This window comes from Convolutriloba macropyga, chromosome 15 (genome assembly GCF_964194025.1).
Source record: "Convolutriloba macropyga chromosome 15, txConMacr16.3, whole genome shotgun sequence".
NCBI lineage: Eukaryota > Metazoa > Xenacoelomorpha > Acoela > Convolutidae > Convolutriloba > Convolutriloba macropyga.
Window position 1 is genome coordinate 22,815,699 of NC_134482.1, and position 17,443 is coordinate 22,833,141.

General features: G+C 35.6%; 1 protein-coding gene across 1 annotated transcript in view; it reads left to right on the forward strand.

Moving 5' to 3' along the window:
- Positions 1-17,443, forward strand: part of LOC142354029 (contactin-4-like) — a 330,197-nt gene that overhangs the window by 153,895 nt on the left and 158,859 nt on the right. Inside the window, exons 8-10 of the mRNA XM_075406293.1 lie at positions 6,192-6,388; positions 7,451-7,630; positions 8,444-8,618. Coding sequence (XP_075262408.1) covers positions 6,192-6,388; positions 7,451-7,630; positions 8,444-8,618 — 552 coding nt within the window. The remainder of the gene's footprint in view (positions 1-6,191; positions 6,389-7,450; positions 7,631-8,443; positions 8,619-17,443) is intronic.

Here is a 17,443-nt window from a genome sequence, read left to right on the forward strand (position 1 = left end):
ATTGGGGCGCTGTCTTTTTTTAAGATCTGTTCACACATTTTCATGATTTTTGAATTCAAATTGGAGTAGTGATTTTGGTCACGACGAAACAGGAAATGGAGCGAAAAAGCGAGTGGTTTTGCGGCGTGAATTTGTTTCGCTCTAATTTTAAAATAGAGTGAGAAAACGGTGTTTGAACAAAACGGTTTCTCGGTAGTGGTTTTTTGTTGACATGCGGCAATTTCAGTAGTAGTAGTAGTAGTGCTGGTCTTTCTTTATCCACCCTTTCTGTACACAAAGGTGGGTTATGTTGAGCATCAAGGAACGTTCATCTTCCGCCTTAGCCAGGCAATTCAAAATACTAATTCTGACAAAACAAGACCAGGAATATCGTCAGATTGGCCGAACCGCATACATCTTGAATAATTGGTTTAAAACGTTGTTAAAAGGATTAAAATCTTCAGCACTAACCGTGCTCTTACTGATATCGTTTCACTATATAATAGAGTTCAGTATGCTTTACAGCACGTCTGAAATCAGAGGCAAGTTCTCGAATATCTCGCGGATTTGGATGGATTCCATCTTTGTTTAGGTGCTTCACAGCCTTAAATTTCTTCAATGTTACAAAGGGGACATTCAGTTCTCGAGCAACATCTCTGTAACAATAGTTCACTCTAGCATATGTTTCCGCTTTCCCTCGTCGACTAATTAGCTCAAGAATTGAAACATGCAAACGTTAGAACTTCAATTTCTGAATCAGATAGAACATTTCATCCGATGTCTCTACGGGGCCCATCAATCATTTATTTTTATTGTCAAATAGATTATTCGTTCCTGCTATCACAATAACTTGGCGTACATTTCTTTCAAAAATTTCTGTAAAGACGCTTTCAGAGCACATAGTAGATATACTACCACCTGGACATGAAATTGTAATACTATTTTGAATAAAAACACCAAACACAAGAGATGATCCCAAAATGCAAGTACGCTTTTGAAATTGTTGTTCATTATCAACAATAATTCGTCGATACGGCTTCGATTTGTCATAAACTAGACAGCCCCTCAAACTGAGGTTTCTTTTGATGGTAACAATTCTGGACCTTCTAGCATCGCAATCCATACTAATTTCTGAAAACAGGCTGTCAGTAACACATTGAAAAGAAAAGTGTCTTGAGTTCCTTCCTGAATAGTTTATGGTCGCTTATTTCTCTGAGTGTTTGGGGTAGTTTGTTCCATAATTTCGGACCGCGAATGCTTATAGCTCTATCGCCATATGAATTTTTTGACTGAACTGTGACAGCCTTGAAAGCATTTACTGATCTTTTCCTGTACTGGTCAGGTTGAATTTCCACAAGATGATTCAAATAATCCGGCACATGACACTTATGAATAATTTTATGGACAAAAATCAGTACTTTAAAATCAATCCGTTTATCGATAGGAAGCCAATGTAGATGATACATGAAATCTTTGCATGATTCAGACTTTTTCAGTGAAAAGATTAACCGACACGCTGCATTCTGTACCCGTTGGAATTTCATAATCTCTGTTTTGGGTACTCCAGATAAAACTGAGTTGCAGTAATCAAGGCGAGATATTATAAGGTTCTGGACCACTAGTTTTCTCGTTTCAATCGTAAGATAATGTCTGATCTTGTACAGTTTGCGAAGCTCATTGTAGCACGAAGCAGTCACTGAGTTTATGTGTCTTGTCAAAGAAAGGTGTTGGTCGATCGTTATGCCCAGTGATTTAAAACTGGGCTTCAACGTGAGATTTTCCCCTGCTAACTCAAGCTTAGCTAAGTTCAGTTTTTGCTTTCTTGATGAGATTAACATTACTTCAGTCTTATCAGGATTTACTCTTAACTTCATCTGACTGAAAGCCTGGAACAAAAGACTCAACTTCGTGTCTAGATCCTTTATATCATGTTCCAAAGTTTGTTGCCTCAAAGTCGAAAGAATTTGTGTATCATCTGCATAAACCTGATATCTCAACTGAATTCGCTTCATCAAATCACCAATTGGAGTTACGTACATAGTAAAAAGCAGAGGTCCAAAGATCGAACCTTGTGGTACGCTAAAATCAACAATTTCTTCAGCAGAGAGGCAGTTTCCAATTTGTACTTTCTTTTTTCGTTTGCTGATGTAAGACATGATCCAACTTTTGCATTTACCTCTGATGTTGAACCGATTTTCTAACACCCAGCCAAAAATGTCATGATCTATTGTATCGAAAGCTGCTGAGAGATCCAAGCCCAAAATCAGTTGTTTTTTGTTTGAATTAAGTTGGAGCAGGATATCATTGAATGTTTTAATTAAGCAAGTTTCCGTAGAGTGGCCAGCTCTATATGCTGACTGTTGCACATCCAAAAGTTTGTAATTTTCAAGATACTCTTTAAGTTGATCAGCCGCTAATCGTTCTAATAATTTTGAGAAGAATAATGTATTTGCAATAGGCCTATAGCTGCTAGGTAATTCAGTGTCAAGGTTCGGTTTTTTCAGATTTGGCTCTATGACTGCAGTTTTGAAAAAATCAGGAAACGTGCCTCGTTCAAAGCTGCTATTGGCTAGATTCAGAAAATGATCACACCAGGAGACAAAAGTCTGCTTAGCCACACTTGTTGGAACTGTGTCTAGCACGCAGAAACTATTTGATGTATCAATAAGAGCTTCTCTTACATTTTTCAATTCCACTGAATTGAACTGATCAAGAGACATTGTGACGTGATTAAATTCATCAACCAAAAACAAGCTATTCAGGCCATTATCAGTAGAAGTAGGAATTAATTCTCTGATATCAAGTACCTTGTCTCTGAAGAACTTCTGAAATCTGTCAACGCTCATTTTAACTGATCCCCAGTTCCTTGGAACCTTGTGCTCAGTGGGAACACCAAGTAGCCGAATAAAATTTGCAAATTTAACGCCCAGGTTGGTGTTTTTATTGACGTTTTTGTCAAAGTACATCGATTTCTTCCGTTTAAAAGCTTCTTTATACTTTAAAATAGCTTGCTGGTACGCTAATTTTTTCTCACTTGTTGGGTTCTTTTGGTAGAAACGCTCTGTTCGGCGACGCATCCGTTTCAATGTTTCAAGCTCTGTGTCAAAAAAAGGACAAATGTTTGTTTTTGTGCTGCGCTTTTCAGCGGGTACATTATCTTTCACAGCTTCAACAAAAGTGTCAACGAGCAATTCTGCAAGGTCATGTGGGTTTGTGATGTGCTGATTGAGAGCTAACGGTAACTCCAAAGCATTGTTGAAATCTTTTCATTCCCAATTTCTCCAAATTTTCCGAACACAGAGGATTTTTGGGATGTTATCTCCGATGCCATCACCAATTTGATTAATTTATGATCAGAGAAACTCAGTTCTTTTGCTAACAATACTGAGACGTTTTCGCAGTTATTTGTAATGATCAGGTCAAGAATATTTCCACTCTCATGAGTCGGCTCTAGAACAATCTGGAAAAGACTTGATTCTCCTAAGAAATTCGTCAATCTGGTGCTATGGGGAAGATTAAAGTCACCCATAATAATTACATTTCCTTCCAGTGAAAATGGCAACACTTCGTCATAGAGAAATTTCAAAAATCAGTAGAGTTAGCAATTGGTGGGCGGTATAGCAAACAAATATTAACAATTTCGTTGGTTTTCAACTGAAACCATGCGTATTCCAAAAACGGATTGCAGCCATGTGAAGTGAGCGTGAAATTTAAGTGTCTCTTATAAATGGCAGTGAGTCCACCACCTTTTGCATGCGTTCTCGGAAGATTGAAATGATCATAACAGTTTGAACTGGAGTAAAGTTGCTTTATTATCCAATTTTCATCAATGTTCGAGGAGATCCAAGAATCATTAATACAGAAAATATCGTATTCATTGATTAGAATTTCATCTTCAAATTGCTCAATTTTATTTCTGACTGAACGTGCATTATAAAGTGCACACGTAATATTTTTGAGTCAAGATTCATTCGAAAGGTCTGGTGGGAGTGATCTCAACCAGTTCCGAGCATCATCATTCAAAAAGAAACGTCCATGAACCACATTGCTTGGCCAAAGACTGTCTTCCATAATAGTTTCATGTGCCTCTTCGGAGAAAACTAGGTGAAAGCTTTTCATTTTTGAGCCTTCCTTTGTAATTTCTCGCAGGTGGAGTACAGGGGCTCCGCCATCACAACACCAGTTTCTAATCATAGTTTCTGTTCAGTTTGAATTTAGTCTCCCAAGAAAAATGTGTCGCCTAGAAGGTTTTTTCTTGATACCATTGAAATCATCATGACTCTGCTTCGTACCAAAGTTTTGTCTTTGGGGTCGAATTTTTTTCTTTCGCACCTGAAAATCCTCAGTGTTCATTGCATCATCGTCATTCTCGTCATCCGGTTTATGTCTTTTTGAGCTGGTCGTGCTGTTAAAACGGCTCCTGAAAGGTTGAAAAGGAGCCTTGCTTCGGCCTGCGAGTTCAAAACCGAAAATTCCGTTTTCAGATCTGTTGGTAGGGTTAAAAGAATTGCTTTCATTCTGCGTTGTTTGCTGTACGACCGAGCTATATTTAGGTTTGAGTGCAGTGACCTCTAGTTTCAGCGACCTGATATCTTCTGGGACAGTTTCTAATGCAGCTATTTTTTGTTTCAGCTCCAACACAATATCAGTAAGTGCACCGAGAGAATGCGGTCCACAATCTAGACAGTTCCAGAGCATATGTCCTTTCACAGGCATTCCGAGTCCCACGCATTTTAAATGAGCAACTTTATGACAGGTGGCACAATTTATCTCATCAACTTTCTGTGTTCCCGAGTTGCAAAAAACACATGTTGTCTGCTCAGCCCACGAGCGAAGAGTCATACTGTTGTCCATATTTGTGAACTTCTGCCCTAGCCGGGCCTTCTGATGTTCACGATTTTTCTGCCCTAACCGGGACTTCTGATTACTGAGATTTTTCTGCCCTAACCAGGACTTCTTCTTGTTTTTCCCTTGACAGTAACAGAAAGATTTGATAGTTGGAATTCCTTATGAACGCACTTCACATTAACCAGAACTCTAAAATCCCCTTTTCTAGGGCAGTCCAATAATATTTTAAATAAAGAATTTGCTATTTAATAAGTTTATCACAACAATTAGGCTGTCACAACAAGTTTATCACAACAATAAGTTTATCACAACAAAAGTTTATCACAACAAATTTCACTCTGATTTTTACTGTTTTTTCGATTTTTTGGATCGGATGTTTTTCTAAATGGTTTTCCCAATCCATTCACAGCTGATTCTAGGCCTAGCTTTTTGTTTGAATTAAATTTTCATTTCTCGCTAGTGGTTTTTCTGTTCACATGCGGCATTTTGACATTGGTTTTCTGTTTATTTCATATTTTTTTTGTTCTCAGGACTTGTCCTGCTATGTTTTTTTTACTTCGTCGAATGATAAAATGTTTCGCTTTACCTCATTTTGCCGCCTTTTCAACATTTTGCGTGAAATCTTTTTGACTTCTCTAGGCTAGTTTCTCTCATTCTGCTCAAAGTCCTTTTAAACAGCAGCTGCTCAGCAAAGCAATTCAAAATGAACCGAGTCAGTATAAAAAATTGAAGTCAGAAATAGAAACGGGATAAACCCATAAAGCCCAATTTTAGATGCCCGCTATTTGAACGTCGGTCCTATAAGTATTAGTTACCTCTCTCTAATGCTTATTGTTATTGATAGTAGCCCCTGTAGCCTCTCTCTAAGAAACATAAGTATGTTCAACTACGAAATGCCATCAAAATAAATCGGACTTAGAAAATTGTTTTTGTACAAAAATCTTTTTTTTTCAATATCTTCTGTTATTTCAATCCCAATCATGCTTATTGGAATGAACGGCGGCTATTTTCCGGCAATCTGCTGGGTATGTTTTTTAACGGTCATAGAAAGTTGAATGTATATTTGCTAAGACAATTGCTGTCAGATTTTGAAGGGTTCTTTTTTTCTGAAATGGTTCATTTAACTAACTTGAAAAAATTCTCCCGACTTTTATTTTTTGTGGGAAGTTTTAATATTGTTAAAAGGTGTCAAAGTACAAAACAGTTTTTTTAACGCAAATTTGTGCTTTCTATGCTTTGTTTGCGTAGAAAATAGCGATATTTGTAGATTAGATGGGTCGAGACATCATGAGCAAACGGACATTACCGAACTGTCCTGTTTTGTTGAAGTGACAATGTGCCGGCTATGTTTTATGTAATTTCAGCCGTGCCCTACTTGGTTAGACAGCCTCCTCCAGTTGTGGCTCTGAGACCTGGCCAGGAGATCATTCTGTCGTGTGAGGCGAATGCAGAGCCAGCTCCAGAGTACAACTGGTTCATTGACGGAGTGAGACAGATGGCAGCCAGAGACAACAGCTACGAGATCACAATGGCTGATACTGGAAAAATGGGAATATACCAGGTAGGTGTTTTTTGTTCAATTTGCGGTTGACACTAGTATTATATGCAAATTTGAAAGTAATGAAGATATTTCACTAAAAAATTGAAAAAAATATTAGAACAAACAGACAAATACCTGACAGAGAATCAACTCACTTTAAATGCCGATAAAACAGAGATGTTACAAATTATACTCTTTACAAATTATACTCTTTGCAAGAGATTCTTTACAAATTATACTAATTCGGATCCAGAGTTTACTTTTAAAGGTGAAGTCATCAAAGCAGCTCATGCTTGTCGTTATATGGGAGTACAAATTGATTTAAACCTAACCTTTGAAAATCACCTGCACTCAGTTTTAAGCAAAATAGCTAATGCAATTCGTTCATTGTATCTTGTAAATCAAATTCCTTTGAATGTATGAATTGATGTTTTCAAGTCAGTTTTACTCTCATCTTTCTTTCAGTGGAACATTCCTTCAAACTCTTACAGCAAAAAACGTAAACCGCATAAATAGGCAAATTAACGGGGGAGTAAAAGCTTATTTTCGACAAAAATTTGACCACTCCATTGATCTTCTCATTAAGGATCGTATCCTGTCAGCCGAATTGTTTATCTCAAAAGTTAGCCTAATGAAGCTGCAAACAGATATAAGACACTGAGAAACATCCGAAAATTTTAAAATATTTACTAGTCGCCATAACGCTAGACAGAACATGAGAACAAATCAAAGTATTATAAAAAAGAAAACGAAAACGAAGTGGAGTAACAAATCTTTAATCTTGAAAAGCGTTCAAAAATGGAACAAATTGACCAGTTCAATAACACTAAAACAGAACTTTTAACAGTAAAACTTGCTTTACAAATGTTTTTCAAATTCTATTTTTACCTATGAGAACGAACAGCCACGATTTTAAGATTATTATATTAATAACAATACTGATTAATTTAAACATTTTAAAGCATGTAGATATCTAACCTTAGGGTTATATTCTGAGTAATTTACATGTTTTAACAAAAACTAGGTATCTCTGCATTGAATACTCTTCGCGGATGTTTATATTGAATTTTGTGTGTGGTTCAGTGTGAGGCGTCAAATGAGTACGGATCAGTTGTGGGTACAAGTACAGTGAGGGTGTTGTCAATGGAACCCCTGTTTGAGTACCAACTGGAGCCAGCAGTAGATGTGGATGTGGTGTCTGGTCAAGGAGAGACTGTACTCATCACATGCAAGCCATTCTCACTATCAGCACCTGTATTCCAGGTTGGAACAGACACAAAAGTCTTTCAGTACACAAAACAAAAATGACAGTAAATTTGAAGCAACTAATTATTTATAAACGTGTGGGTCTTTTGGATATTTTCCGTTTGTGCCCCACTCCCCCGTTACAGAGCACGTGCCATTACATGGTATAACATTATGTAAGCTGGGGGGCACAAACGGAAAAGATCCGGTCTTTATGCAAAATTTTGCTTGACAGTTTTTGCAGTTTTGTTCTGGAACATTCTTTAGCATCGTGAGTGACGTTTTTGCGCTTGAGTTCTTCATTTTTGAGTTATATAAGTTGCTCGCGTTTTGAAATAAAGTTTGCTGCTAATATAAAAGCGGTTGTGAGGGAAAGCAAATCGAAGCCATTGTAGCTGAATGGTTACGATGTCAGACTGCCAACCTGGAGGGCCGTGGTTGGAACCCCTGTGGGGTCTTGTTTTTTGCATCTATAAAATATTTCTAAGCTATAACCCCCTCTAAATTAAATTGACCCCGTCTGTCGTTCGAGAGCATTTAATCAGACGTTAGTCAGTTTATGTTTCTTTACGAGAAAGCTAGCATGAGTATGTGCGTTACTCGTCCGTGTTTGGTATACAATGCATCAAAACATTACAAACACAAAAAATTGTTTGGTCAAGTCAAGAGAAAACGACAGGAAATTTTTCCATTTTTGAATTACAATCCCAAGATCAATAGAAATTGAGTATTTGACAAGAATAGTAATGTTCGTTAGTTCGAGAACATGTAATAATTACTATGAAACAGGGATTGATTTAATTCGGTAACTGGTTAAATCCTGTCTTTCAGTGGACGAGGGACAACCAAATTATTCGGAACTCAACTGGCATCTTTCCCAAGTACACAGCGTTTCCCAATGGCACGCTGGTCATAACTAATGTACAGCAAGATGACGCAGGAAATTACATTTGCAAGGCGACCTCGGGAGGATCAAGAGATAACACGTACAAACTCATTGTTCTTCGTAAGTTCCATCACAACTAAGGCTGGGAACCTACTGCACAGTTAATGTGTGATTTCTGGAAAGTCTCATATGCAAACAGTTATCAATGTAATTAGCTGCTCTCAAACGGAAGTTGGCAGCAATAATCTTAATCCTCTGGTCTATTTTTCACTTGATCGCTCCCCTCCTATTCCACACCCTCTAACTAGCCCCGCCGCGCTTGCATTATATTGTTTTTGCCTTTGTTGTAAGATGTTTTTATAGCTGCGAAGCTGTAAGCTGAGCGTAGCTATATTGCGGTGCTCTTGGTTTTTTTTACAATTCAAAGAATTTGAATTGTATTGGGGTGCTGTCTTTTTTTACAATTCAAAGAATTTGAATTGTATTGGGGCGCTGTGTTTTTTTTTTAAGATGTGTTCACACATTTTTTCAATGACTTTGATCTTTCAAAACGGGATAAACAGGTAAAGCCCAGCGGGCATTAAGTTTCATTAGAGGCCCAAAGTGGGCTTTTGTAGTCCTTTAAGTGCTTAGAGTGTTGCAGCTGCTGGGATGGCCTTAATTCAAGGTTAAAAGGTCATTTTTAGGAGTTTTTGGGCTCAAAATGGTGCAATTTTTCATGTTTTTTTGTGATTTTTTTGAGTTTTTTGTTTGATTAGTCTTAGGTTGAAGTTTTTAAAAGTTGATGAAGACCTTTTGCGAGACAAAATTACTTGTTATGACCATTTTATGAGCTATATGTTTTTTGTACCACAAACACAAACACGCAAAATGATACTAGTTTTTGCTATTTTTTTCAAGTTTTTTGAAAGTTTTTGACAGTTTTTGTTTTTCCTGCTTCAAGGGCCAGGGAATCTCCTTTAGGTTTTGATAATAGGGCATTGAATAGTTTCTAGTAGCAATGGATTGGTTTTCAACATTTTATTGTCTCGAATTTCTGCAAATTTTTTTGATAAAATCTGCAATTTAAGGTTTTCTAGTTTTTTGTCAATTTTTGATTTTTTTTCCAATCTCAAGAGCCAGAAAACCTATCCCAAGGTCTGATAAAAATTTACTGCATTTTTGTTAGTTTCCATGGATTTTTTCAAAAATTTAACCCTTCGAATTTTAGAATTTGTTTGGTAAAATTTGCATTTTTTTTCAATTCATTTTTTTTTGTCTCAGTAACCACGTAACCCCATTCAGGGTTTGATAGCATGTTATTAATTACTTGCTCGTGGCAATTGAATGGCTTTCAACATTTTAATAGAACGAATTTCTATTTTTTGAGAATTGAAATTCTCTAAAAACCATTGCCTATCGATCTTTGAGCCAATGAATTTTTTGAGGCTTGGAATTGGGTTAATGAATAGCCTCTAGAGACACTGAAATGATTCCGAGTATAATAATATCACGGTTTTTAGCAACATTTCATTGAAATTTGCAATAGATTTCAATTTTTTTAAAAAAATTTCGGTCATTGTCAAGTTAATCGACCTTCAAGGGCCAATTAATTTTTTCGGGTCTAGCAGATATACTGGACCGATCTCAGAAATAAAAATTGGTTTTAAACATGTTTTTGAAATAGGTATATTTAGAGGAATCAAATTTTGCCTTAGGGGCAAAAGCTTAAGAGTTTTAGCAGTATATTTTTGTTTAGTTTGTTTGATTATTTAGTTTCTCAATTTATTTGATTTATTTGTGTGTGTTTTGGCTGGCATTGTTCAGTTGATCTGCTGAGTACTTCTATTTTTTTTCAATTCTTTGAATTGTATTTCAGGACTTGTCCTGCTATGTTTTTTTTTAAGATCTGTTCACACATTTTCATGATTTTTGAAGTCAAATTGGAGTGGTGATTTTGGTCACGCCGAAACAGGAAATGGAGCGAAAAAGCGAGTGGTTTTGCGGCGTGAATTTTTTTGCTCTAATTTTAAAGTAGAGTGAGAAAATGGTGTTTGAACAAAAATTCGGTTTTTCGGTAGTGGTTTTTTGTTCACATGCGGCAATTTCACTCTAATTTTTTACTGTTTTTTCGATTTTTTTGGATCGGATTTTTTTCTAAATGGTTTTCCCAATCCATTCACAGCTCATTCTAGGCCTAGTTTTTTGTTTGAAATGAATTTTCATTTCTCGCTAGTGGTTTTTTTGATCACATGCGGCATTTTGACATTGATTTTCTGTTTTTTTCTTATTTTTTGATCTGATTTTTTCTAAAATGGTTTTATCAATTCACTCATAGTCCATTCTTGGTCTACTTTTTCTGTTTAGTCAATGAAAATTCTTTGAATTGTACGTCAGGACTTGTCCTGCTATGTTTTTTGTTTCGTCGTCTGACGCTCTTTTTTCGTTTTACATTTGTTCACACAGCAAAGCTGAAAAAGTCAATTTTTCTGAATGGCTTCTTCCTCTCACTAACGGCGCTTGCGCGCTTGACGTCATTTCTCACTCTTTTTAGCAAAAGTTTTTTGCGTGATTAGATTTTGATCACAAGTGGCTTACCTCACTCAATAAAATGACTTTTGCACTTTAAAACTTAAGTTTAATTTGAATTTGTTTAAGGTCAAAGGAACTCATATGTGCAGTAAAGGTCCCCAATAAGAGGCTTCTGCGGAATGAATTTTAACAAGCTTTATTAATTTATCGCTGAATTTTTACCTATTTTTTGAGCGGCGTCGATTTTTTCAATTTAGATCTGTATCTGTTTCTATCTATTATATGGCACGCAGGTCTATTCTTTCGCAGCTATTCCGGCAATCTGCCGGCTTTGTTTAACACTTTTGCATGACTTTGAGATTAAAAACGGTACAAGCAGCTAAAGCCTGTATTCGCCTATTCAGCCCCCTCTACCCACAAAAAACGCTTATGTATACCCTTTTAATAGCCGCCCTAATCTCGGTCTGGTTTTTGTTTCGGGACTATCTTTCAACAATCCAAAGCATGTGTTTCAATCCAAATAAATTGTGATAACTTCAAAACGGTGTTTCAAAACGAGACAAATTCAGCCCTTTTTCCAGAAAGTGTAATTTAACCCTTTTAAATAGCAGCCTTCATCTTCTCAGCCGGGTATTGTTGCGGGCCTTTTTTGCAATTCATAATTTTTTTATAGCTGCGAAGCTGTAAGCTGAGCGAAGCTATATTGCGGTGCTCTTGGTTTTTTACAATTCAAAGAATTTGAATTGTATTGGGGCGCTGTCTTTTTTTTAAGATCTGTTCACACATTTTCAAGATTTTTGAAGTCAAATTGGAGTAGTGATTTTCAATATATTTGGGCACATCAATTATGGTAAAGTAGACGTAAATTTAGCGCTCACTTATGAAAGATAGAAAATAAGATTTAACAAGTCTGTTCAGATATATTAATTTTCCTAAATGTATATTTATTTTTATCTTAAGTGTGCTTTGTTGTCAGTATTATTAATAGCCGCACAGCGATAGTTGGGGCTATTATTGGCCCTCTCTTGGTTTTTTACAATTCAAAGAATTTGAATTTTATTGGGGCGCTGTCTTTTTTTTAAGATCTGTTCGCACATTTTCATGATTTTTGGAGTCAAATTGGAGTAGTGATTTTGGTCACGCCGAAACAGGAAATGGAGCGAAAAAGCGAGTGGTTTTGCGGCGTTAAATTGTTTCGCTCTAAATTTAAAGTAGAGTGAGAGAACGTTGTTTGAACAAAAATTCGCTTTCTCGCTAGTGGTTTTTTGTTCACATGCGGCAATTTCACTTTGATTTTTACTGTTTTTTTCGATTTTTTGGATCGGATTTTTTTCTAAATGGTTTTTCCAATCCATTCATAGTCCGTTTTAGGTCTAGTTTTTTTACTCAATGAAAGTTCTTTGAATTGTACGTCTGGACTTGTCCTGCTATGTTTTTTGTTTCGTCGGCTGACGCCTTTTTTTCGTTTTACATTTGTTCACACAGCAAAGCTGAAAAAGTCAAATTTTCTTAATGACTTCTTCCTCTCACTAACACGGTATTTGCGCGCGTGGCGTCATATCCCACTCGCTTTACCAAAAGTTTTTAGGTAATTTGCGTGATTAGATTTTGATCATACGTGACTTACCTCACTCAATAAAATGACTTTTGCACTTTAAAACTTAAGTTTAATTTGAATTTGTTTAATGTCAAAGGGACTCATATGTGCAGTAAAGGTCACTAATAAGAGGCTTCTGCGGAAAGAGTTTTAACAAGTTTTATTAATTTATCGCTGAATGTTTTTTACCTAGTTTTTTGAGCGGCGTCGATTTTTTTTTTTCAATTTATATCTGTATCTTTTTCTATCTCTATTATATGGCACGCAGGTCTATTCTTTCGCAGCTATTCCGGCAATCTGCCGGCTATGTTTCTTTTTAAAGCTGTGCTCACATCCCCCCTAAAGATGGAGTTTCTACATTTTTTTCTCTGACTTCGAGCTTTCAAAATAGGATTAACAGTTTAAGCCATTCGCCCCATTTCAGCGCCTCTACGAAAACTCCTAATTTAGCTTTTATAAAGAGTGGGCCTCATCTTTTCAACCAGCTTTTGTTTTGAGCTTAACTTGTTTAGGATGTAAATATGTCTGTTTGAAGCGTTTAAGTCCAAAATTATGTGTTTGTTTTTTGATTTTTGTAAATGGAGAAAAAATGGAATAATAAAAGGCTCCTATACAGGCGTTGGATATAGATCTTCAAGGCAAGATTTTTTCCCATGTGTGTTTGTGGTTCGTACTCTAGTTATGCTGATTTAATACAAAAAAATGACGATTTTTGCAGTTTCGCTCCTATGTCGTAAAAATGTTCCTTTTGTAATGGTATTTCGAAGGAGATGGGCAATGAAATGCATTGGTTAATGTGTAGGTTTGAGAAATCAATTTTTGGTTTGATGACACTAGCTTCAAGTACTTTTGCTACTTTTCAGTAATGTGCGCTAATTTCCAAAATTTTACTTTTTTCTCGTTTTCATCTTTCTTTTATGGCCAAGCTTAGCGATGGGGGCCTGGAAGTTTGAAGAAATTGTACTCGTTTGAAGACACAAGTGTATAAAAAGCAGACAGATTTGCTATCATTTTTTATATTATTCCAGTTTTCAGAGTTTTGTCAATTTCATATTTTCTTTTCTGAATTTGTCAATATTGTTTTTAAGCTTGATCCATAATGCATGTTTAGATTCTAGCGTTGCATTAACAGGATTAGAAATCTTTGGTTGGTCGCTTTTTTGTGTTTGTTGTTTTTCCTGCCTCTGCTTACCTTTCATATGTTGAGTAATTTTTCTCTTTTGAAATTGTCTTCTTTCGCTCGCTTACCATTTCGATCGTAAGCTTTGGTTTTCAGCACGCTGAACCCCTAAAGTATCTTAATTTTGTAATTGTTCTCTACGTTTTTGAAGTTCTGTTTATCTGCTCGGCTTGTTCTGCTTAATTGGCCTCTTGTTGTGGTCGAGCAGTATTTGGTTTTTTAATAGCCGCCCTCATCTCAGCCGGCTATTAAAGCGCTCCTATTTTTTTACAATTCAAAGAGTTTGAATTGTATTGGGGCGCTGTGTTTTTTTTTTAAGATCTGTTCACACATTTTCATGATTTTTGAAGTCAAATTGGATTAGTGATTTTAATCACGCCGAAACAGGAAATGGAGCGAAAATGCGAGTGGTTTTGCGGCGTGAATTTTTTCGCTCTAATTTTAAAGTAGAGTGCAAAAATGGTGCTTGAACAAAAATTTGGTTTCTCGGTAGTGGTTTTTTTTGTTCACATGCGGCATTTTGACATTGATTTTTTTTCTTATTTTTTGATCTGATTTTTTTAAAATGGTTTTCTCAATTCACTCATAGTCCATTCTAGGTCTAGTTTTTCTGTTTAGTCAATCAAAATTCTTTGAATTGTACGTCAGGACTTGTCCTGCTATGTTTTTTTACTTCGTCGAATAAAAAAATGTTTCGCTTTACCTCATTTTATGGCTTTTTCAATATTTTGCGTGATATCTTTTTGACTTCTCTAGGCTAGTTCCTCTCTTCTCTCATTCTGCTAAAAGTGATTTTGAACATCAGTTGCTCAGCAAAGCAATTCAAAATGAACAGAGTCAGTATAAAAAATTGAAGTCAGAAGTAGAAACGGGATAAACCCATAAAGCACAATTTTAGATGCCCGCTATTTGAACGTCGTTCCTATAAGTCTTAGTTACCATCTCTAATGCTTATTGGTATTGATAGTAGCCCCTGTAGCCTCTCTCTAAGAAACAGAAGTACTTTATGTTCAAATACGAAATGCCATCAAAATACATCGGATTTAAAAAATGTCTTTGTACAAAAATCTTTTTTTTTCAATATCTTTTATTCTTTCAATCCCAATCATGCTTATTGGAATCAACGGCGGCTATTTTCCGGCAATCTGTTGGGTATGTTTAAAAAAATTTTTGATCAGTTCCGTGGATTGTATGTCCGGACATGTCCTGATTGATTTTTCGAATTAAAATTGGTTTCGTTTTACCTTATTTAGGAGCTTCTTCAGATATTTGCGTGAAACTTTTGTTTTCTGTAGGCTAGTTTTCCTTCTCTCATTCTGCTCAGTTATTTTATGCAACAGTTTTGCCAAAATAAAAAGAGTTAGTATCGATATCCGAGTTCGGCAATAAACGGAATAAAACCCTGAATAACAGTTTTGGATGCCCGGTATTCCAACTAGTCTTAGTTATCAGGGTTACCATTCATCGTTTTTTTGATATTTTTTTCAGTTGCACTTGGAGTTATGGAATTTAATGGCGGCTAGTTTAATGACCTTAATTCCAACTGCTCTTTTAAAAACTTTTTATTAATTTTGGTTCTTTTCAAAATTTTTACTTTCTCTTGTCTCTTTCTTTCATTTCCAAGCCTATTCCGTTGGTCTGTAAGTTTAAACAAATTGGGTTTATTTTGAGGACAAAAGCGTAAAGAAAATGGGCAAAACCGTAAATAAAATAGACAAACATTACTATTTAGGTTGTATAGTCATTGACAACAAGAAGATTCAAAAATGAGCTCAGCTTCATTCCTTGGAAAACCTCCCTCATCTCTGCCGCCGTTTGTTTTACAATTATTTTTTATTCTATTTGTGCTCTTTTTGTGAGATGTATTCACAATTTTTTTCATGATTTCGAATAAAAAATTGAGAAAGTCACGAATTCGCTAATAAACGGGATAAACATATGAATACCAGTTTTTGATGGCCGGCATGCCAACTTTATTCCAATTAATCTTTGTACTGAGGTCTACCAATGCCGGATTTATCTCGTTAACAAACAGGAGTATGTCTAACTGCACATTCTTTTCAAAATACCTCGAAATTGATTCTTTTCAAAATGCCTCAATCAGTCAAAATGGTGGCTATTTTCGGGCAGTCTGACGGTTATGTTTGTCTTTGGGTATTAACTAATAGAAAAGTGTTTCTGTGTAACATCAGGGATGTTGGTTTGGTCTTTTAATTTAGTGAAGATTTTTTTATTAGTTTTTTTCAAAACATTGGCATTTCGAATCTTTGAACTGTTTTCATTTCTTTATCAACATGAGGATGGCTATATTTTTGCTGAGCCTCGAATGCTAAATAATGGAAAGTTGTATCAGATAATATTCCTTTTTTATGTTTAACCAATTAAATTAAATAGTTTATTGCTGACATGGTTATAATTTGAATGAGCAGTCTACTAATTGAGTTTACCGTCACCCACCTGTTCTTTAATTTCATCAATTGCTTTCTTTTTTGTTTACTCAGGCAACTTTTTTCAACTCCACTCTCATTGGGTGAGTCGAGAAGAATCAATTAATATAGTTCTTTTCTTAATGATTTCAACAATGCGAATGTTTTACCCACTTTCTGACATGTACCATTCTAGCGATGTACTAAGACCTATAGTTTTGCCGGCTCTCTGCTTTTGTCAGTTTTTTTGAAAAAAAATAACGATATCTGCTTTTTTCGTAGAACTTTTTTAAATTTTTTGATTTGCAATTGATTTCTATTCATATAATGCAGCCTAGTGTTTGCTGGATTTTTTTTAAAAAAATTCTGACTCCATTTTCCTTCCGTGAGTATGCAGGGGCTGGGTTTTAGTTTTAACCTTTTTTTGTGCCCGTGATTATTCTTCTTTGGTCTTTTTCATGGTTAATTTGCATTTTGCAATAGCCTGAATAAAAATTGTCTATGCTTTCTTTCTTAGTATCTTACTTTTCCTTCATTGCAGTGACCCCAAAACAATAATTTAATTTTTCTTTTATTCTAAATGTTAGTTTTTGTTTGATGCAGATCAGTTTCTAAGAAAATAGCTGCCTTTGACTTTACCCAATGTGTTTTTTGAGTCGCCGAGTTAATTGCGAAGATCTAAGTTTCTGACACCGTTAATATGTACTGTTTCATGACATAATAAAGACCTGTCAGTTTTTTAGCCGTTCAGTATTTGTCCATCTTAGAATTTTGGCAATTTTTTAAGTTACCAGATATGTTTTTAATATAGAATTTATCGTTATCAAGATTTCAATTTTTTTCGTTTTGGTTTACGTTTTAGTTCTGTGCGTCTTTGTCCTTTGATGTTGAATAATGTCGTATTTGTGTAATAGCCGCCATGAGCCTTTCAAACGGCTATTATTAAGGCGCTCTCCTTTTTTCTAATTCGCTTTACCTTTTGATCACGTTTTTTGTTTTACATAAGTCACGATTTTCACGTTGACTTCTGACTTACCTCACTCATTGTTTAGTGAATACGGTCAATGTCAAATGAACAAAATCAAATGAAACGGGATAAACCGATAAAGCCCGGTCATTAAGTCTTTTGAATTAGGTTATCAAAGTTCACTAGAGCGATTGATAGCTGATAATAGTATTAAGCTTAATGCTCTTCAATTTAGAAGCTCAATTAAATATAGGTTTAGAATCT